This window comes from Athalia rosae, chromosome 7, assembly GCF_917208135.1.
Source record: "Athalia rosae chromosome 7, iyAthRosa1.1, whole genome shotgun sequence".
In the NCBI taxonomy this organism is placed as follows: domain Eukaryota; kingdom Metazoa; phylum Arthropoda; class Insecta; order Hymenoptera; family Athaliidae; genus Athalia; species Athalia rosae.
The window spans coordinates 13,676,192-13,699,626 of NC_064032.1; the positions used below are offsets into that span (position 1 = coordinate 13,676,192).

The window sequence follows — 23,435 nt, forward strand, 5'->3', positions numbered from 1 at the left end:
GTTTTTGTTTTTTTTTTTTTTTTCTTCTCGAGCATCGACGTCGTCGTCTTGCGTCGGGCGTCGGGACGTTGGGCGTCGGTTTCATGCGAAGTAGGTGGCGGCGGAGAAGGATGAGGAGAAAGAGGGCGACGAGTTAAAAGGCGACGGGACGCTAAGTGCGCTCGTAGATTACTGCGTTGAGCGTCAAGTAAAGTGTATGTGCCGTATACACACGTCTGCCTATACGTGCGACACACCAAAGTATACGTAAAAGCCAAAGTAGCGAGAGAGACTGAAATGAAATGGAAAATATGAGAGATAGAGAGAGAGAGAAACTTGGAATGGCGGGGGGGGGGGGAGGGGGGGGGAGAAAAATTACTCGTACGGAACGCCACGTGCTACGCTTGACGATTTTGAACGGTGAGAAAATAAAAGTGAATTGAAAGGAAAAAGGAGGATGAAAATATTAGACTCGAAAATCCAGAAACTAGTTAACGATGGACCAATAAGTTTTTCATCATTATTATTATTGTTGTCGTTGTTAGATATTCGAGTATATATATATTATATAGATAGAAAAACGTTTTCATGTACATTGTATAAGCGATATTCTGGCACATTGCGGAAATTAAATATCTATACATAGGTATGATAGTTCTATGGGTACACGATTATTGTTATCAATTTTTTATTTTTTAATTGGTGTTTAAATTCATATTTTTAATTAAGGTCGTTATCGTGATTTTTTTTTTTTTTCAAATAAAGTATTCATGATTTATATTGACTTGGAAATTTAGTTGGATGGAATATTGAAATTAATCAATCAATTCACTATCATTATCGTTACTATTACTGTTATCATCATCACCATCATCATTATTATAATAACTTTATATCATAATATCACTAGATATATTTTAAATCAGTAATACCTGCAGTTTTTAGATTGGCTGAATACGATAATAATATTATAAAATATATAGAAAACAAAAACGAAGAATCAAAAAAAAAAAAAAAATGAGAAAATAAGAAAGAGAACAAAATAATCAATTTTAACAAAGTCGATATTAATAACACAGTAGTCATTGCATGATTCAATATACAAAATTAATCTTTGAAAAATAATCTGTTTGGACGAATAAAAATAGTTAAGTACCTTCGACCCTCTTTTTTTTTTCAAAATTTAAATAATTTAAGGAAATAGCCGTTGGTAATAAATAATAAATATTGGCACGAAATAATAAAGTAGAAGAAAAATTATAATAATGACGATAAAAAAAGCAGAATTTTTTTTCACCATTTCTTTCCGTATCATCTCGTTATTAATTCAACGTTACTCGGTTATCTGATAACCGATATCATTCATCGAGAAAATCAAGACGTTGAATCAATTGATTTTGCTTACCATCCTCAGAGTTTCTGTACTCTTCGAGTAGCTGCGAAACGAAAGGTGAGAAAATCGATAGTTTCGTTTGGGCACATTTTAAATAAAATGAAATCATCTCTGAATCGACATAATCGTCACTCACCTGGTAAGATAATTCGCATGACAGTACTGCCTTAGCCTCGTCATTTTTGTGGGTAGCTGCAAGTAAAGTTGGTAATGTAAACGAAGATAGTTTCGGATCACCGTAAAATGGGAATGGTAGAGAACAAAGTTGCTGCAATACGCTGGTCCCCGGACCGCCCGATTGCAAAACGATCTGAAACGAATGAGAAGGTAGTCGATCACACGATGAGCTAATAAATGTTGAATTGACGATAGATAAAAATAACGGTAGTGACGACAATGACGAAGAATAGCGTGGGAAAATACAGTCGTACGTTTCGACGATCAGGTGCAATTTCAAAGTCGACTCGAATGTGGGAATTCTAGTTACAGGTATGAGGGCATCTCGCTTGAAAATGAGGGAGCGGTGGGCAGGAGGAGAACGCGACGACGGAAAAAAAATAAGTGAAACTCATGTAAGAAAATAAAAACTACACCAAAGACCGAAGACACTACCGGCACCTCGTGAGCACCTGCGTCGTTGAACAGGTTAACGCGTACAGTGTCCCCTATTATAAATAAGTTCGCGAGCTACGCAGGTGCGTCAGGTGAGTTTCCTTAAACGATGAGGACATCCCGCACTTGTTGAACGATTTCTTGAGTACGAGCTACGCGAAGATAATTGATATGCAAATTTCACGTACATTACTACGCACTAGCTGCGGACGTCGAGTACAGGCCAATAATGATTAGACAGTTTTGCCAAATCGATATGAGCGATCATTTCGTTACTCTTCTTTACCTATTTTTTCCTCCTGATTTTTCTGCTTTTTCTATTTCATTCTCTATTCAACTGCGTAGTATGTACACCCGTACGCGATGAAATTAAGTGTTCTTTTTTTTTTTCTCCATCTACAGAATGTACGTCGCGTGAAAATGAAAAGAGGAGAAAAAAATAAGCAAGGGAGTAAACGAGAGTGAAAAGCGCGAGGAGTCAAAACGACCCGTTATAATGTATATATATATCTATAAATATATCTTCGGGGTAACAAGAACCGTAGCTGCAAAGCAAAAGCGGTTCAAAAATCCGAGTCACTTAGCGTGTTTTGTCTACCGAAGAGTATATGGATGTTTGAGCAGGTATCGCGCGTCTCCTGATTTTCCATACCTTCTTCTATTTTTCCCTTATTTTCTCTCGTCGCGTTATACACACGGATCCGCGTCGGAACGAGTACTCGACGTGCGCACGGGACATCGAATACGATCATCCGATTCGACTGACCAGTTTTCTGAGCAACGAAAATCCTTTTTTTCCCCAACCGACGTCGTTGAGGGTAGATTAGAAATTTTTTTTCAAAACGACGTTCATTCGATCCCCTCGGCCCGCGCTGCATTTTTTTCCAGGGATATTCTAAGATATTCTAACGGTTCGAAATACACGTACCGCAATATTCCAGATAAACGGAGGCGAATAAAACAAAGAATCGAAGCTACGAAAAAAAAAGAAAAGTAAAACGAAGGGAGATTGTTGGGAAATATTCGTATTGAATGTAGAACTAGGAGACGGGGGACGTAAAATCCCGATATCATCCTGTTATAAGGGTATTCGACTATTAGTCCCTCGAGTCTTGGCGCCTTTCGGTATCTTAACGAGTCTGCGTGTTTTTGGTGAGGTGCACAGCGGCGATGGCCGCACGCAGGTTGACGAGACCGCGTACCTAAGCTGCGAGCGTATGAAAAAGAGAATAAAAATAAAAAAATAAAATAAAAATAAGAAACGGAAAAAAAAAAAACAAATGGTCACGGATACGCCGGGGAACGGGTAAGGGTATGCGAGTACCTACGCACGTACGTATAGCCCTTATATAATTATTCGTCGCGTGTTTTTTCCGTGTCTTCTTTCCTCCCGCATTTGCGGGGGTATATACACAGGGTCGCCCGAAACACGGTCTTTATGCCGCAGGTAGTAGGAGTAGTAGTTTCACCGATAATACAAAATACCTCGGGCGCCTTTTAGACCCTCGATATCGTCAGCTGTTAAGGAATCTAAGAACGGAATTTCGACTATTTCAGCGGCGTCGCCCGATTTTCCGTCTCATCTTCTTTCGCCTCTTCCTTCCCGGATCGTTTACGGCCCCGAACGCAATTATTCGCCCCGTTGTCTGAAATAACTCGCGATTACCTGGTTCTCCCGATTGTTCAGTGCGAAGTAACCGAGGAGGGTGAACAATTCGGACAAAATAATTCTGCCGTCCGACGATTCTTGCTGTTGTTTGTCCGCGTTGTTGTTGTTGCTGTTGTTGTTGTTGTTGTTGGGCGATTCTCTCGACAGTTTTCCTATCAGGTGACTGGCGATCAGGCGAAACTGCAGACTCGTCGATTCCGCGCCGAGAAGTTCCTGCGAAAACAACGAATATATCCCGTTGAGAGGAAACGGTGGAAAAATTCCGCGTTATATACCCGAGGTATTCGAGAGGCCGGTTGCCGCTTTTAAATTGGCAAAGTAGAGGATCAAATCTTGACGGCCGCAGGGTTTTGTCCCGCGTGGGAAAGCAAAGAGAATTGATAATAAGCCCCGCGTTAGTTTTTGGCCAAATGGTCGTTCTAGGGGTCTCCCGAGTCCCGGGCGCTCCGTAGCGAAGAGGGATAATCGAGTGATCTCCCGCGGGGCCCTGGAGAGCGCGCGGAAGGGGCCCTCGGAGAATAAAATGGAGAGAGAGAGCGGAGAGAGAGAGAGAGACGAAAATTTCTGGGGGGGCGGGACGGACTTCTCTGGATTCAATTCGCGGTTTGATCACCGCATACAGAAACTACGGGGGTTTACGGAGTAACGTACCCCGCAGGCCGTGCCCGACCCCTAGGGGGTTGATGGTTAGACTCTATATACGGTTCGTAGCTGACAGCAGTATGCGCGGATACCGTAAACCTGCTACGGGGTCACCAATCCCTAACTATTCTAACCGGAATATACACCACCCGCAGAGTAGTGATATCTCTATCATTTGATACGCCTAATGTGGGACGCCGCGCACGTGCGACGCCCAACTCACGTCAGCGTGAGGAGGTGTAGGCGAACGAGCTAGTGAGCAAAGTAAAAAAAAAAGCTCTCTCTTGGGGTGAAAAATTTCAGGAATGGAAAAAAAAAAAAAATTCCAGTTCTAACGAACGGTTTGCAAATCTAACGAGCGTTTCGATCGGCGAAATTTTCGACGCTCTCCTCCGCTCTCCGTAAAATAAAAACACTATAATCGTGCGGCCACGAACCTGCAACTTGGCGGTATCGATTTCGGCGAAGTTTCGGAGCAGATTGAGCGCTCTCAGTGCGAGATTTTTCGAAGCGGCGGACATGGAATTTTGGCTGTACGACGGCACGGGGGAGGAACTTTTCTGACTGGTGTGTCCGGGCAGTACGAGTGCGGCGTACATGGCGCCAACGGTGCCGGCTCCTTCGCTCGTGGCGAGGCCGGCGATCAGGTGATTTCTCGCCGATGTTTGAAATTCGCACGAACTCTGGTTCGCCGGATCGCTCGCCGCCCCCTGAGCGTGAGGCTGCTGATGATCCTGACCGCATTTGTTCAGGTGGTAACAGAATCGCGACAGCAAGTCGAAGGATGCGACCATCAGAGGTGCTTCGTAATCCTGGTCGTGAAGGACCTCGTACTCGACGAGCGTTCGACTGTGACGCGACACCCGGTCCACCAGACCGCCGGCTACCAAATATCTGAAACAAAAGGATCAATGGATTCAGAGTGAACGGATGGATGTTATGGTATAAAGCGAACGAACGACAAAAACAAACATCTCGTTTACTCCGCCAAAAAAAAAGATGGAGTTTTACAAAAGAAATGATTCGTGTAGAAAAGGCAATCGCGGTACGAGCTTCGGGGCATAACGTGTTCCCGATGATCCGCGCGCGCGCTACAGGGGGGGGATGGAATAAGAGGATTATAACATCAGTGGGTAATTCTGCGTGTATGGGGTGCCGAATTATCGAGGGTAAGAGCGCCAAGTGTCCCTATACGCGCATACGTCCCCGCGTACCACTGTTACGCGCAACTTGCATATGAGCAACGGCGTTGACTCGAGTGCAAGCTTGAGGAAAATTTGAGAAGATCGCTGGGGTGGAAAAGCTGATTTACCGGTCTTACTTTATTTCTCTCGTCGTTCCAATGTATAACCCTGATTTTCGACGTTCGCGGAATATCGGAGATTCGTAAAAAACAAATTATACCTTTTCTCTCGTAGATGCAAACAAAACCTGTACCTCTGCCCCTCCCCCTCTGGTTTTATTTATTTTTTTGTCTTTTTTGTCGTATCGCCGTACGAGCCAACTGTCGGTCTAATCATAACTGGCAACGCACGGTGCATTGAACACTTCGTCGTGGTGTTCGGAGTGCTGCACACGACTATGAATATATATATTCGTGCACCGTATAGTTGGTTATATTTCGTGCCTTCGGGAACCGCCCCTGCGCGACCCCGTGCATCGGTGAAGTCACTCGGTGTAGAATTGACGACGTACGATATACGTGTAGGTACAGCGCAGCGGACACACCCGCCCTTTTCGATCCGAATTTTCGGTTCTGTTTCTCTCTGTTCCTCTCTCTTTCTGTCTCTCTCTCTCTGTTCACCCCACGTCGCTAGTTGCCCGGGCGTTAATAGAAAAGTTCTGTCGCGTGCCAGTATAGTTTTTATTTCAACCCTTTTACGCCCACGGCGACGAGTCGCGTTTCATCGCCATCTTCATCACCCCCACGTATATCGTGTTAGAGGAACTTTTACTCGCGCTTTTCTATTTTCCAGGTGTACGTATATGTATGTATGTTTGTGTATATATATCGGTTCTACGTATCGCGCGTGCGATGTCCTTTGTTCCGTCGCAGGTGGTGAAAAAATTCGCTCGTCGTCGTACCGCGAAATGCAAACTTCGGAACTACCCCTAGCGCAGACTTTGTTCTGTGCACGGAAGGCAGACGACGCGACGCGCGCATGGGACGAACTTGGTGAAAAATCTTTCGAAGAAAACAGCTGCGAAGTTGACTTCACGTGGTAAAACGCCACTTAACCCGGCCCGACCAGAAACAAGTCGTTTATAACTGTGTGTATCCGGAAAAAAAGAAAAAAAAAAAAACAGGAAAAAAAAGAAAAAAAAAAAAAATATGGTACAGGGCGCGCGCGTTAAGTGTTCTCGGTTCACCGTGTCACCGATGGCTCGTCTTAAAAACTTCATCCTCGCCTAAAAACGCTCGCTTCGCGCCTCTGCTTACACTCAACACGCATGTGGATCGCTGTTACACCGTTATTCGCTCGAATAAATTCATTTTCACATACAGGATGTCATCGTACACACGTACCTCAACGGCCGACGTATAGATTCGCGGTTATCAATCGCGTGATAAATCATTGGTAAAAAGTGCATTTACGTATCGGTAACGTACGCGTCGCAAACCACGTGTGAGTTTGAATTTTTTCAAATGAGCGCGTGAATCGGATTCACCGAATAATTCACCACCGAGTACACGGAGATGCGTGTGCGTGTACGCATATAGCGTGTAGAAACGCGGAGAGATATGTATCTACATGATATGTGTATCAATCTAATAACCGGGATGAAAATAAATTCGTTAATCGAATGCACCGCGTCGTTCTTCGGGGGGAAAATAGAAGAGAGCGCGGTGTACGGGCTTACGCTTGTTTGAATCCCCGCATTCTTATTCGTTACACACCTACTAGCTACTACGTGATAATACCTTATAACGTATCGTCGTAATCTCCTCGCTTCTACTACCAGATTACGTATTGCAGGCGTTTCCAAACTACCCCATCCCCCCCTCATCGAACGACCGAACCAACCCGACTAAAATATTCACTAGTAACCCACCCCGCATATAATAAAATAAACGAGATTAGCTGTTTATTTTACCCCAAAAATCGGCGTCGCTCGGTGCAACCACTGCCGTTCTTTGTTGTCGTGTATTTTTTCCAATACCTTTGACAAATTAGCGAGGTGAAAAAAAGCCGACCTGCCGAGTTTCTTCAGAATTTTTTAGAGTTTTATTCGATTGTCCAGGAATAAAAAGAGCACATCAGTCGTTGATGTATAACTAGAGTTTCGGATTGACGTGTCGAGGAATTTTGGAATTCATATTTTCCAAACGAAAGGACGGAGCGAGCAAAAAAAAAAAAGAGAGAGAAGGACGAGGGTCGGGGGGTAGGGGGGTAGGGGGTAGCGAAAGATATGCACCCTCAGGAGTAGTGCTATGAAATAATCATATGGTTAGCTAATGGCTGACGTTGGGGGGTTTAGTGATTGCCAGTCGAGGCGTGCATCGTTTTCACCCTCCTCCTCCTCCTCCTCCTTCTCCTCCTCGCGCACCCTATATGTTTATACGCGGGTATATATATATATCCCCATACGCGTACTCCTAGGGATGATAAATAAATTCAATGTATTTTCTTCGACCCACTCCCCACGTCGCCTATTTCCAACCGACGGTAGGAGGGAAAAAATAAGAGAAATAAAATAAAATAAAACCGTACCCCGGATCCCCACAACCCACGCAAACATTCAATGATAGATCGCAATCTCGAGGCGATGATGCCTTCCCCCCCGATTCGAACGTGCGGAAACAATCGCTGGCACCCCTCAGCCCCTCTCATTGCTCAAAAAAGTCAATTTGGGTTTCGGAGTTTCCTCCGCAAATCATTAACAGATCTGAGGATTATTTTTCATTCGCGAACCTGCTAATTTCCAACGATTTTTTGACTCGAAATAAATGAGAGCGGTGGACGGACAGGTGAGCCGAATGAAAAAAAAAGAATATGGGATTGAATTCCAGGATAATAATAAGCGAGGGACTCGGCGGTTGAGCGAAGGATGGCATCGGGGGTGGGGTGCGTCGGTAGTGCGGCAGAAAAAAATCTGGATTCGGGAGACAGACGGACGGTGAGACGGAAAAAAGACACTTGTCACACAGTGTTTTCTGGAGGGGTGCGGAAAAGTGCATGAAAAGCCTGCGACGGTGTAGACGGTACACGGTGGAGGATAGGAGAATGGCGAGTGCGGCGAGTTCGGGGCATCTGACGGGAGAAAAGGGGGGCGCGTCGGGATCGGATGAGGGTCGAGGGAGGTACGACCCCATGGGTACGACTCTGTAAATATTGTAACAAGTGTGCCCGTGGCTCTGTCCGTCCGACCGTCAGACCGTCGGCTCATATGCACGACCGTCCGATGTCCCGATACTCCCGTCGCATTGCAAACGCGATGCAGCCGGAAAGTTAATAATGAGAATTTACAAACGTCATGAAAATTATAAGCTACACTTAGAAACCGATCAGAGCTTCGATTTGTGTATTTGGAAGAATTTCGTTCCGGGATCTACGTATTTTGCAAATATATTTCTTCGAAGTATCGTACGTACGTACGTGCAATGTCGAATTTTTTCTTAAAACAATCTTCCGAATACTAGGCTAATTTTTTTTTTTTTAAGATATTTAAATGTCAAAGTTCTTGAGCTTCAAAATCGTTTTCGTATTCGATCAAAGATTTATGGACAATAATCGCTTCGGAGTCCCGTAACTCGTGCGAAAAAAATCGTACGAAAAATTTGAAAAACGCGTTTTGAAGAGGACACTTCAACCTTCAAAATGAGGATAGAAAAATTTGAATCCAACGATCGAGGCACCCGGTGCACCTTCTCAAAGTCAAAAGTTTACTTCACGTTTTCGAAGTGACTTGAATCAGCAAAGTCTAACTAGTGAACAAAGAAAGTTAATTGAAATCGACAAAAAGCATACAAAAGTTGAAACTTGAAACATCAAAATGCTTTTTTTGCAACTTTCTACCTCAATTTCCCGATCAGTTACCAGACTTCGAAATCGGACGTTTTTTCGAGCGAAAACAGGGTAGCCCCCCTAATTTCTGTGCGCAGTGTATAAATCTGCATAAAAACGCGAATCATTTTTTCACGGGAGTGCGGTGCGATGCTGACGCATCGCGTGAAATAGTTACAGGATCCGTATCGGAGGAAAAAGAGAGATGGATGAAAATAAATTTCGTTTCAATGTAGCCCTCTCCGGTGCACTTCAACCGCGGCCCACTCTGTGCGCGTTGTATTATTCTCTCGTCTATTTGACGCACTTCGAGGTTGAATGTATACGCGAGACTCAAGTGCGACAGACGCGCGTGTCATTTACAGGCTGCGAATGATAGGCTGTCGTTGAATACGCGTATCTACGAATAGGTGTTGTCCCGAGTAGTCGTTGAAATACCGGGGGGGTAGAAACAACGATAAAAAGTAGGCGTACGAATTTGAAAAACTGAAACGTTTCTTCTCCCTTTACAGGCGAGTCAAAAATCAAAAAAGGATCAAAAAAGAGCCAAAAAATGTTGCCGAATTTCTGCGAGCCCGCAGACACGCGTAGGACGCGTTTCTTAAGAAGAACAAGAAAGATCGTTGTTTACAGTTGGCGAAAAAAGTATAATCCAAATGTGTAATTAAAAATTTTGTATGTTTAGCTGTGTAATAGAAAACCTCTTCCTCCAAATTTTCATACTCCGGCTCTTCGCGCGGAATTGGTAATGTATTATAATCCCGAAGTCTATAAGCACAGGGAACGGAGAGCGAGCGAGATCGGCGGCGGGAAGCAGTCGCTGCGCGAATCAGCCGATAGCAAGAGCCGTAGTCAAACCCATAGCCCACGACCGTAACGCAAGCACAGAAAGCAGCAGCAGCAGCGAGTATAGCCGCTCAGGATATTGCTACTCCTGTGCCGCTGACGCGTAATGCATTTGCGCAGGGATTTTCGGAACATCGGGTCCCGATATTCGGGGTGACTGCCTTCGCCGGTAGGTATTAGCGGAGGCTACGAACTAACGCCGTGCGAAATAAAACCAGAGCGCTTAACCATGGAACGAAACTCGAGTTGTCCACCGGTTTTCGTCCACGCGACGAACGAGGGCGCGAAAAAATTCGCCGCAACTCGATTGTCGAAATTGTGCGAAAACTGGGGATATCAAGATCCCGAGTCCATCGACTCGAGAGAACGGAGACGCGAGGACGCGCGGTTTCTATCCGTCGCTAACGACACGTGGGAATAAAATAAGTGGAAGTGGTAAGGCATGAGCGAATAGGTCGAAGGGTGGTGTACAAGGGTGACTGTAGTATTATATACATACGTAGGGATATATATATGCAGTGGCAAGTGGCGAACTTTTGGCTACGCCACATCCTATACCGTAACTGTAGCACCGTAAGCGGTGGAAGGTGGGGACCGGAGGAGGAGGAAGAGCGCCAGATTAGCGGTGAGAAGAATCGCACCCGTTGTATTCGGATCACTCGATATCACCGAAATGAAATTAAATCACCGTCAAATTGTCAATGAAAAAAACCAAATTCTGGATACACCCTGCAGTACGGTGATCAAAAAACGAAGAAAACTAGTCGTCATCAATATCAATAAATTTCATCGCGCGCGGGCTGGTAATCGCATACGTGTTACGTCTACCCCTAATTCTTTCTTCATCGTTTGTAATTGCCGCTCGCAGTACCGGGCAGCTGTATACCTATACACGAAACACGTGGATGAATCACGCGCGGAATTACGTATATTCGATCTAGTGCGACCACCGGTCACGTGTGTACACGAATACAAGTTACACGGATGGAAGTAGAAATATGGTTTACGATGATTACGATGATGACGACGACGATGATCGCGGTTCGATACGAGACAGAGGTATACCTCACGCGTATGCTACACGTGCGTCGATGTATGGGTACAGAATACAAGTTCGAAGTCCTCCCGGGGGAGACCAGCTGATGTTTTTAGGAGCATCTGCCCTTTGAACTATAACCATAGACATAGGTGTCTGTACAAAGTATACATACATAGACGTATATACATAAATCTAAGAGGCAACGGTACGTCTACTTATATACCATCTCGTGCGTACGACCACCGGGATATATCCATATGTACATGTACGAATAAGCAGATGCGTAAGATTTTTCGAAATATAAGTACGGAAATGAGTCGGGAATAAAGATGAAAATTTTGCAAGTCCTTCGTACCGTGACGTATGTACCTAGGACATCAACCGAATCTTCTTTTTCCTTTGGTGTCCTGATCCGATATTTGTCAAACTATATATCCATATATATATACATATATATCCGCCAAAAGCGCATGTACAAACGGATATACCTATATCTGTATTATCTCTACGTATACCAAATAGATATTATATACACCGCGTTGCGTAAGATGAAGAGGGTTGCGAGTGGATATATATATACGTACATCCCCAAGTTCGATGGGGTAGGGAAAAGAGAGAGAGAGAGAGAGAGAGAGAGAGAGAGAGAGAGAGAAAGGAGTGAAAGAAGAATACGGCGTAGAATGTGTTCGCAACGAGAGAGAAACGAACACGTACAAATACTCGAATACGAGCCACATAGAGCCGCGCACCGTATATATGTACACGCGCTTACATCTATATACCATATATACCGAGGGGGCGAGAAGGCTTGCACAGAGTCCATTAGCAGATTACCTACCCCGGTAGCGGTGGCAGCAGCAAAAGCAAAAGCAGGAGCAGCAGGCTCGAGTCTCGCCTACGCGCTCATTCACTCTTTCCTCCCTTCCCGCCTCCCTCAATTTTTCTTTGCTTCTTTTATTCCTATTTTTCTTACTTTTTTTACCGCACGGTCCTGGCCCATCCTTTTCGTCCGAGTTTGCGAAATTTTTAGCCATGATTCTCACAACTCTGAACTGTTAGCGATTTTTCGATTTTCTATTCGATTCCTTTTCAACGGTATTTCAATCCGAATCTATCGGCTCCGATCGATCTCCTCCGTATCTAATGAAATATGGAACACGTTCGACGGAAGTTTTGTTTTTTTTTCTTTGGGAAGTGAACAAACGTAATTATAATTATCCGTCGCGATAGGTTCGTGATCCTTGCGATTAGAACGTTACGCAGCATGCGAAATTATAAATTTCCCCCGTAGGCAAACAAGGAGATGTACGTAGATTTCATACCGTATTTTATTACCGTCACGCAAGGATCAGGACGATGACGGTATTACGAGTTTAAGAAGACGACAACGCCTCGTCGCGTTATGAGGACAGATATAATATACACCGAATCTTAAATTACACAAGGATGAGGATTCCTAAGACTTCATCGAGGAGCCAGGACCGCGTCATCGAGCCCTTCGAGTTTCACTTTAACTGGATTAACGTTCACTGGTGGTGGTGGTGGTGGTGGTGGTGGTTATACGGTGTTCGTTCGTCGAGTGTTTGCCGACTGATTTTTCTTTTCCCTTTTCGTTCCGTCTTCCCGCTGCCACCGTAGATTCTCTGCCGCTGCTTACTGCCGCTCCCGCGTTGTTCCTCTCGCTCTTGCGAGATCGTTGCAATTATCTCACCGTGATTGGCTCTTAAGCCTCGGCTCTTGATGATCAGACATCCCTCTTACACATACACGCGTCGTACATACGTCGGTATACAATCGTTGCATCTTTGCACACCACCGCAGCTATACCGTCGCAACCTTATTTGCTGCACATTTTAACTTTCCCACGAGTTTTCGTGTCTTGCCTTTGGCCTTTTATTTTATTTTATTTTTTTTCTGATTTCCGATCGTCGAAAATTATCGTGTCTCTCAATACTCAATCGCACGATTATACGAAAAATATTTCACCGTACTTTCACACATATGTATAACGCGGCATATGGATACGTTATATTTCGGAAACACTACAAGTATGCATGTACCAAAAAAGGAAGGTAAAAAAAAAAAAAAAAAAAATTAGGGAAAAAAGAAAAAAGTATTATATCATTATCTGCGAGCGACCTTGTTCAAACATACTTGTGTGCACGCGCAGATGATAAAATAATACTAGGTCTATTTATTTATCTCTTAAGCTAGGTGCTGCTGTTTTAAATTTTGAAGAGGTGGACATCTGTTACATGTATAAAATATATATTTTTTTTTTTTTTCCATTTTTTTCATCCTTTTTTCCATATTTTTTTCTCTTCCTCTTTTTGTACAGTAGGTATATGAACTGGATATGGGTACATAAAAGTCTGCACCGTACGTTATCGCGCGAGACTTTTCAGTCAAGTTTATATATAGTTATACGTGGTTTAATATCGGCGAGGAAATGTGTGGAGCTGAAAAGACATACGTGTACACACCATGTGTAAAGGTGTGTACCTACATATCGAGTAAATAAACGTACACACGCTATATCTAATTTCAGAGAATATATAGAATGAAAAGAAACGAAAAATGGTTAGAAATAGAAGAGAAAAAAATATATAGGAAAAAGGAAGATTAGAGAACGAGAGTTGAAAATAGATGCGGATGATTATACGATGTGAGGTGAGCTGAGGTCAGAGGTGATGGTAGTGGGGATATACTGCATGCGTGCATACGGTGTAGATTGTAACGTAACAGCCGGCTTTGAGTAAAATACGTGACTGTACAAATTTTTTTATGATTCTTTTTTTTTTTTTACGTTCTATATCCTCGTTCACTTTGGCAGGAAATTAATCATATCTTCCCTCACCAAGCCCTCTTATACTACGGTATAGATCCCTATCCTTTTATCTCTGAAACATTTTCGTAATCGTTGCTTTTTTTTCTGCAACTCTTGCTCCAACACGCATTCGGGGGTTCAGATTTCAACCCTTTATAATTCATAGGCTGTCAGTAATGTCGAAAATTTGATCGGAAATCACGCGTCGATTGGACGACAGAGAATTATTATACGTACCAGCGTTACGAAACTCTGAAAACGTACGAAGGAAAAATTCTTCCTTTTTTTACTCGTCGCATTTTTTGTGAAAAGATAGTAGAAAAAAAAAAAAAAAGGGGGGGCGCGGGTCTGCGAAGGGGTTTTGCGCGTTGGGAGGTCCGGATAAGCTCGAAGCGGTGTGTTTCAGCTTTTGAATGTTGTATGTTCTGATGTACGGAAAATACGAGAAGGAAGTTGATCCAGGTGGGCCTCGTTCTCCCCCGCGGGCATCCTCCTTCGCAGACTCTATGACTACACGACTTGGGTTATATTCAAACGGTTGAAAGAAAAACAACAACAGATTGGTTCTCGTCTCTCCGAGTCACTTGATCATTTTGCTTTCAAGTTGAGAGCGCACCGTCGTTTCCAATAACATCCCAACAAAAATTGATGTACATGGTACGATGTACTGTACTCACCGGTAGTTCAGTTCATCGTCTCGAAGTGAATAAAAATTTACACCATTCTTTTAATTGCAATAAAAATAATCATTTCGTGAATGCAGTCTGTAAGAAAAACTCACCCTATGACGTCTTGTAGACGATTTTGGAGTTGCGGTTTCTCATGTGCCACGTCGGTTACTCCTTTAGCAAATAAATTCGACAGAATTTGCATCGTTGCGGTAGCAACCGGGCACGAAGATGAATGACTATTTCCCATCGCCGCTGAACTACTACTACCGCCATTATTATTGCAGTTAGTTTCCTGGTGACTCGATAATGGACCGTGAAAGTGATTGTCCGATCCCGTTGCGGACTGAAAAAGAAAAGTTTAAATAAAAAATAAATATCATAATTCGATGGTTCTTGTGCAGAGCTCGGTATCATTTTTACGGCAATTGCTCGTGTCAGCTGAGACTCGGTTCCTTGAAATAATGATGATTAGATGCAAATTCATGCGTGTGATGAATAGATAAAATTCGACCACATAAAATAAAGCACAGTTGATGAGACAGAACGTCGGTTATGTAGTATAACATGGGGCGGTCAGGGGAGTAGAATTTTGTTAGCGAAGGGAAAGAATTGGTTTCCGAAATTGAAAGTTGAAACAGCTAGGAAATTGGAAAACTAAACTGCAGGACCCGCGCTGTATAGATATACCGTTACAGCGATGAACTTGAATTTCTCAGTCTCGTGAGATTGCCGCGAATGCAGTGAGATACGATTCGTCTCTTTGCCTAATGGTCCTGCAAAATTTTCCGACGATTTTTACGATTTTATCCAGTAAAACAATCCCCCCCCGTTATACACGCTTCGTTGCAGGCTCATCCTTCTTCCTCCAGTTTTCTTGAAACTTCGTTTTCTTTTTTTCGTTTTCTTCTACAAATTAATGCACCGAACTGCAGAATAACCTACGTGAAAAAAAGACACATACATGCCAATGGAAACAACCGAGGAGACAACCTATTAGAATAGCGATTGATTTGTGAACCGGGCAACATTGAAATTTCGGAATTAAAACCGAAACAAGAAGATTAAAATCGTGGAAGTTGGCGGTTTCCTTAGACCCATACTACAAGTCGGTTCTGATTCTCGAGGAATATCCGAAGTTCCCCGTTCCCTTTCCTATGGTGTTTCCTTTTCCTTTATTTTTTTTTTCTCTCTTTTCGCTTCCTTCTTTCGTCTCCACCGCGCCTCCTCCACCCCCGCAAATGCATTAGCGGCGAGAGAGCTTTTAGTGACGTCAGAAGAACCTTAGTATATAGATATATAGTACATGGCAGATAAAGAGGCACACGCACAAAAATAGAGAGAGAAAAGTAGAGACACGCGTACAAAGTGAGTATATCTTTTGTACATGGGATGTGAAAATTCACTTCAGTGTATATATAGTTTTGAAATTCATTTTTTCAACTAGCTTTCTTTTTCGTCTTATTTTCTTATTTGCAGCCGTTTGAAAAAGTCTTGGGAATCGGTGAAAACTATTGAGGATGATATGAATGTTCTTATTTTACGTTATACAATTTTGTTCATGGAATTTTCATGGATTACTCTTGAAGAACGAAAAAGAAAAATCGATTTTTGGGCCGAAAGTGAAGTAGTTTGAAAATTGATTGTATTACACTTTTCTTACGTATTTTGACCTCAGGAATCCGAATCTGAAAGAAAAATTGATCTATCTCTAAAATTGACCGAGTTATCGCTAATTTTCAGCTTTTTCGGGTCAAAAATAAAAAATTGATTTTTTTGTCTATATTAATGTAATTTGAGCTCAGGAATTTGAATCTGGAAGAAAAAATGATCTATCTTGAAAAATCACCGAATTATCCCCATTTTTTCGCATTTTTTAGCATAAATTCGAGGATATCTCGAAGGGAAAAAATCGTAGCTCAATTTACTCAACGGATTCGTGTTCCTGAGGTCAAAATACATTAGAAAAGTGCCATACGATCAATTTTAAAAAATAAAAATTTTTGGTCAAAATTTGAGATTTTTCCAAGGGGTACCCCTTACGATTTTTTCAAATTTTGGCCAAAATTTTTTATTTTTTAAAATTGATCGTATGGCACTTTTCTTATGTATTTTGACCTCAGGAACACGAATCCGTTGAGTAAATTGAGCTACGATTTTTTCCCTTCGAGATATCCTCGAATTTATGCTAAAAAATGCGAAAAAATGAGGATAACTCGGTGATTTTTCAAGATAGATCATTTTTTCTTTCGGATTCGGATTCCTGAGCTAAAATTACATTAAGATAGATAAAAAAATCAATTTTTTATTTTTGACCCGAAAAAGCTGAAAATTAGCGATAACTCGGTCAATTTTAGAGATAGATCAATTTTTCTTTCAGATTCGGATTCCTGAGGTCAAAATACGTAAGAAAAGTGCCATACGACTGATTTTTATAAATAAAAAATTTTGGTCAAAAATTGAAAAGATCCAAAGGGGTACCTCTTAGAGTTTTTTCGATTTTTGGGTCGAATATGAACTTTGTTTTTCGGATTTCCTATGCTAATCTTATGTATTTTGATCCCAGGGATCCGAATCTAAAAGCAATATTGATCTATCTATAAAATTGATCGAGTTATCGCCAAATTAGCGTTTCAAAATGTTAAAAATCAAGGATATCTCGATGAAATTTATTCCAAATTTAATTTAATCGACGTCCTGTGTCGTAGCTTTTGGAAATTTAGACTTTTTGCGTGAATAAGTGGTTCTGGGCATGGTTTCTGAGTCTCCCTAAACGTCGAAAAATATTTTGGAGTTCAAAAAATATTTTGAAAGAAGTTATGCATGTAACATGAAACGCCATATATGTTACATGTATGTGATACATATAGGACTACACGTATACGTATAAATATATTGTGAAATTCCTCTCTGCATTCTATCTCTACGTATGAAGAAATCGCTTTCAAATCCTGAATTTTAATCCTTATTTTGACAGGGTTTACATAGTTGACAGGCTGACAGGGAGATCGCGGCAGCTTCTGCCGCGTTATGCCCTTCATTATTTCTTTCTATATACGAGGTGTTCAATTTTGATCGCCTAGTGATCATCCGCTTTTTAATCGAAATAATAAGAATTATAAAAACACACGGTAAAGAAAACAGAAGTGGCCGGATGAGGCATAATTGAACACAAACAAAACTACGGAATAAATTAGATTTTATGATCTTCGAAAATTTTGCGTGTAACTGTTAGACACACTATAGGATAAAAAAAAAACGAGATAAATGAACACACATGACGGAAAAAAGTTGGGATAAATAACTAAATAAAAATGAAAGCGCAATAGCAGCTCGTGTCGCTTATTAACTCCCCATAATCCGGCATAGCTGCTGTTGCTCGCGCTGCAGGACGACATGATGCGGTCATCGAGCATCAGGGACCCGAATCTACCTCGATGTATATTCGGTTCGCTGCTAAGCCTTATTATACTATTATTCACGGATCTCATATATTAATACAGGCATACACGCCATAAGTATACCGGTATAATGTTGCGTAGTATAATTTTTCCGCTGATAGATTATTATAAATCGGTTACGCCAGATTGCATTATTTCTACTACGATTATTGTTATTGTTGATCATATTATCATTATTATTATCAATATTATTATTCGAAGAATCAATTTCTACCTATTTGATTCATTTTTAGCCAGTTTTAATTTATTCTATTTTTTTTCTAAGTAAATAATTAATTATTAACTGTATAATTAAAGGAAAGAAATAATATGGAAGGTGGTAAAAACAAGGGCTATATCAGCACCTTATCCTCTTTCTAAAAAAAATTACTAAAGCAGATGATTATTTTTAAGATATTATAGACTCTAAGGAAATCTAGGTGTTGTCGCGGATTTGTATCTCGCTTTTCGGAATGCTACAATCTCTCAGCTAGAAATCATTCGCGGTGTTGGTGACGACCTCATTCGGAAACGGATCGAACCATAAAGAGCGCTTTGCGTCGCTCGAACGACAAGTAAGGCTACTGATAGGACAAATGCATGGGAAAAATGTTGCAGTTCAAAAGACTTACCTCTAATCGTTGTAGAAGGAGATCAAGTATCACGAGTATTTTGTTGCTGAGTAAAATTGCTTCTATGTTACCCAAATGGTTGTGAATAGCTGCTTTGTAAACTCTGCAAACTGAGACGATGCTCCTATGGTAGAACATGATAGAAAAAAGAGAAAAATGTCGATTAGCAAAGTTTCATCTTTGTAAAAGAGAAAAATCACTACTGAAGTAATATTTACTTATTTGGCAGGCAATGCGCGTTGTTTTGATCATTGAGACCCAAGTTCAATAGGTTCGTAAGAGTCGTAAAACCGTTTAACGCGTTGAATACATCCTGGTCTGAAGCACACTGGAAGAACAATGATAATAATGTACGTCAGATTTTCGTCGGTTCCACTAGAATTGATTCCATCTTTCAACTACTCACATATTTATTGAATGCCCTCGAAATTTCACCGAGGCATCTTTCGAGTCCAGCGAAAGCTACACTTGGCCATGTGGTTTTTCCATGATTATTGCAGAGTCTGTCCAGCTCCTTTAAATTTCTCCTGAACTTCGCTTTGTTAGCAGATTCAACTGCTGGCCGATTCGTAGCTGCCGTTGCATCACTAGCAACTTCCCACTCTTGTCCCCTCGCAGCCATCCTCTGCTTCATTTTTCTACAACGGCGTTTCAAAGCCTTCTGCTTTTCTTTTGCGGCCTTCGAATTGCTCGCATTGCTATTATTAGGAATGTCACGGATCTGAGCGATGTTGAATCGCTGCATCTCATCTCTTGGAGGCTCACGACCGTCGTGCATTTTCCGCACCAGCTCAAGATGCGTCTTACTCTTTAGGTGACTCAGTAGTTGCACTTCGTTGTTTATCTAACAGAAGCCAATAAAACTGGATTATTCGAAGTGCTTGAAAAGTTTCGAACTGATAATGAATAAATAATTATTCACCACTGCGTCACAAAGGAAGCACTGCTTTGGAGTTGGATAAGATTTGAGAGTAGGAGGAACCTCCTCAGACCGTAGAATAGAAGATTCGACAGCCCTTTGACGAATGTGTTCAATGTTTTCTCCATGTCTTCTTGCAGATTCTTGTTGTTTATGTGCAATCTTTTTTTGTAGTTCTTCCTGGTTCGCCAGTTGAGCGGCATGTAAAGCTGACAATCGCTCTTCACGATCTCTTGCCTTCTCTCTAGCGAGCTCCTAAAGTTTAATTCTATTAGAAACTTGGTCTCTTTAATTTATGGAAAATTTTGTTCAATCGGTCACCCACCTGCCGCTCTTTTTCTCTTTCCAACTGCATTTTTCCCACTCTTTCTTCCCTCTCTCGACGAACTTGTCTCATCCTCTGGATACGCAACAGCCGTTCGACCTCTAAAGCTCGCCTCCGTTCTTCTGCTGCTGCTTCTTTTGCAGCCTTCTCTTCCTGTCGTCTTTGACGCTCTTCGTGTATTCCCTAAATTAGAAGGTCGATTGAGTTTTCTAGGTGATAAGCCTCCAAAAGCGAGAAAGGGAATTTGTTTTCGATTATCACCTGAAGGCGTTCCTCCTGTTCTTGACAGAGCGCCATAAAATCGTGCCGCTTATTCTGCGCTTCAAGTTCGTTAATGAATGCGATCTCCTTGAGTTTAGAGTCCTCATCATGGGCCTTCCTGACAATCTCAAGGAGATGCTGGGTTCGATTTTCCTCTGCTCTTTTCAATTTCGTCTCCATCCTAATCCTTTTGTCCTCGATGAGCTGAGTTTTAGCACTCTTAACGTCTTCAACTTTGTTCAAGAGCTCTCTAAGCCTTTGCGACTTTTCCATCAACAGTGTTTGCCTTTTGCGTTGCGCACATGCTTGCTTAGCTTGATAACGACGCAAAGTTTCTGGCAGCGAACGCTTGCGGGATGGAGATGATAATTTTTGGTGCAACTCTAAAGCCCTACCAGGATGTCTAGCGACCAGTGCCTGCAATTGGGCCAAAGTGTCAACTCTTTCAGCCCATGTCATTCCTTCTAACATATTTTCGTACCTTTGAAAAACAAGTAAGAGTTTACATTTCTAAAGTAGAGGAGATGAACATATGATAAAAGAAATTCACCTGTCTTCAAGACTAATGTCGTCTATGGAAACATTTAGACTTTCCAGGGGCTCGTCTCCTTCAGTTTCTAGAACAGTTTCGCCATCTGTTTCATCGGTTTCGGTATCGACGTCAATTTCCGTGGACTCAAGTTCCTGAATTTGTCTTTGAAGGGACTCTTCTTCATCTGAGAGTTGCTGCGACCTCTGTGAGTCCGCCTCCTCCCTCTTTTGTTCCTCTTCCAGAATCAGGCGTTCTCTTTCAGCCTGGGCTTCGACAAACTGCTGAATTCTTCTCTCTAATAATTCTGCCTCGTTTTTGAATATCGCCGCTATCACAGACGTAGAATTGCCGTCTCCTAAGAGTAGGTTACCATTTTTATTCTCTTCCATTTGCTCTCTGCATTTCCCCTTGACTCTCCGCTCCCCCATTTTTGTCGACTTTTCAACTTCGTTTATTACATTTTTACCAGTCTTGGTATTATTCATTGGTCTTTTTTTATCTCCGCTATTCTGTAAAACGCCAACTGGCGTGCCACAACTATTTTTACCCCGTTCAATCGGGCTCTCAATGGACAAGGCAGGCAGAGACATTGCAGTACTCGGCTTGTGAAACCTCGTGGACATGTTCAAATTGTGCGTACTTCCACGTCTGTAACGGCTTCTCACAGTCTGCCAGCCATCTCCATCTTCCCTAGCTCTAGGAGCAGAACTCTCCTTAGTTAATACTTCAACTGATCCGCTCAAATCTCTTGATTCATCACCTTTGACAAATCCTTGTGACTGGAAAGTCTGTCAAAAGATTTAAACAGGATGTTTAGGATCTTTTCTACATTCAGAGCACCATTTATGGAAATTAAACTTACACTGGCAGAAGAAGCAGGCTGGAGTCTTCTTTTGACGATAACAGAGGTCCCAGGTCTTGCACGAGTTACATTTGGCCCTCCTTTCATGCAGAGAGAAGTTTTGCTTCTGATAATTTTTGGCGTTTCGGGTATATTTTGAGCCGGAGTTGCCGTCGATGGTCGCATTCTTGAGACAGTGGAGTAAGCAGGCCTGACTGGTTTGTTCGGCTTCATACTTGCTTTGTTTCCTCCGCATGAAACATCAGACTTGCCAACAACTGCGTTTTTTGTCTCATTGTTCAGGATATTCTGCTGCTCTGCCGCATTCGTTTCCCCAACGATTTGTTTTGTCTCTAATGGATTACTGAGCCTTGCTTTAGTAGTATTTTTGCTGTGGATTTTCTCCTTTACGCTTTCAACTTCATGAACATTTTTGTTCTCTTTCAAAGAAATCTTAATGTCATTTGGTTCCTTGATTGGACCAATTTTTGCTGCATCAGTGACGATAATTTTATTCTCAAGAATAGTTTGGTCCACTGGACTTTTGCAGGTGGATCCTGTGGGACTTGTCCTCTGAACTGGACTAACTGACTTCTGTGTACCTGAGGATCCACCCCATGCTCGACCCGGTGAAGTTTTTCTCACCTCCCAAGCCAAAGGCACACGACGTAAAGGAGGCTGCGTGCTTTCGTATGCCCATTTTACTTTGAACCATTCTATCAGATTATGAAAATCTCTCGTGTAGTTTTCTAGCACCAATATCACCTCTTTACACTCTGAAATGCTTTCATCCTCCTCACAGGTTTGGTAGATACCATCCACAGCTCGTTGAAGATTCCCAAATAAAAATGCCCAGTAACGAGCTTGTAGTTCTATAAGATAGAAAAGATAGATGGGCAAGTCATATTGTGATAACAATAGCTTAGAATCACATCGAAACCAACCTGATTTTTTATCCCTTCCTGTAGAAGCGGAACGAACTCTGCTAGGGGGTTTAGCACTTCTCTTGGCCTGCGTGGGTTGTGAGATCTTTGGAATGCTTGGGGGTTTTCTGGTAACTTTATCTAGACTGCTATTTATAACGGGAACGTGAAACGCTACCAGATTACGTGCAGTTCTGCCCTCTTCTTGTATCAAAAGTCTGACATCAGCCATGTTGCACTGCGGATTCAGAAAAATGTTAGACGATGAAGGATCATAACGATTACAGAGCTAGGGTGATTCACTGACTTGTTTAGGATGAATTTGATATTCGATGATGGGCTTATAGGTTATCTGGTGATCTCTTCAAATAGAATGTCAAAGTTTGAGTTTTGATATCTTCAACTAAGAGGGAAACAAGTTGCTACAGGTGATAACGAATGAAACAAATGTTTTCGTCCTCAGGGCTGGACAGGAGGTTATTGATATTTATCATGGATATAGGATTAGCAATATTTGAAACGTCAGTTGACGTAAAAATATACCTGCCGAACATACCACAGAAGATATCATGTGTCTTCAGGCATATCTGAGGCACGTGGGTCGATGAAATTGACAATGACAATCCGTCAAACAAGATGCTGAAACATCGACGATAGCTTGTAAAAACTAATTGACATTTTGAAAAACTATCAATTGTGTGTGTAATTCTATGCACCGTGCACCTTTGCACGCACGCGTATGCACCACCGACGTATTTTAACAACCACATTGACATTTAAAACAATGAATTATGACAGACTTCGATTTGAGACTCCTGGTAATCGAAATTCTGCGATCGAAAATAATCGGAACTGCCTCAACCTTCAGAGTCTCAAATCGT

The 23,435-nt window shown here is 42.1% G+C and overlaps 1 protein-coding gene across 3 annotated transcripts; it reads right to left on the reverse strand.

Annotated features, from left to right (window-relative positions):
- Window position 1: 1 nt before the first annotated feature.
- LOC105688071 (S phase cyclin A-associated protein in the endoplasmic reticulum) lies at window positions 2–23,342 on the reverse strand. Of its 3 annotated transcripts, none has more exons than XM_048658387.1 (15): window positions 23,111–23,342; window positions 22,576–22,792; window positions 21,653–22,503; window positions 20,809–21,578; window positions 20,259–20,739; window positions 19,998–20,180; window positions 19,676–19,927; window positions 19,160–19,597; window positions 18,972–19,081; window positions 18,754–18,877; window positions 14,795–15,027; window positions 4,733–5,189; window positions 3,651–3,866; window positions 1,509–1,682; window positions 2–271 (listed from the first exon to the last, which is right to left on the reverse strand). In XM_048658387.1, the coding sequence occupies exons 1-15, from the start codon at window positions 23,123–23,125 to the stop codon at window positions 152–154; spliced, it is 4,641 nt and encodes a 1,546-aa protein (XP_048514344.1). In that variant the 5' UTR covers window positions 23,126–23,342; the 3' UTR covers window positions 2–151. The 3 variants fall into 3 exon arrangements, with proteins under 3 accessions (XP_048514344.1, XP_048514345.1, XP_012259530.2); XM_048658388.1 differs by having other exon boundaries at window positions 23,098–23,342; XM_012404107.3 differs by lacking the exon at window positions 2–271 and adding an exon at window positions 486–1,415.
- Window positions 23,343–23,435: the final 93 nt, after the last annotated feature.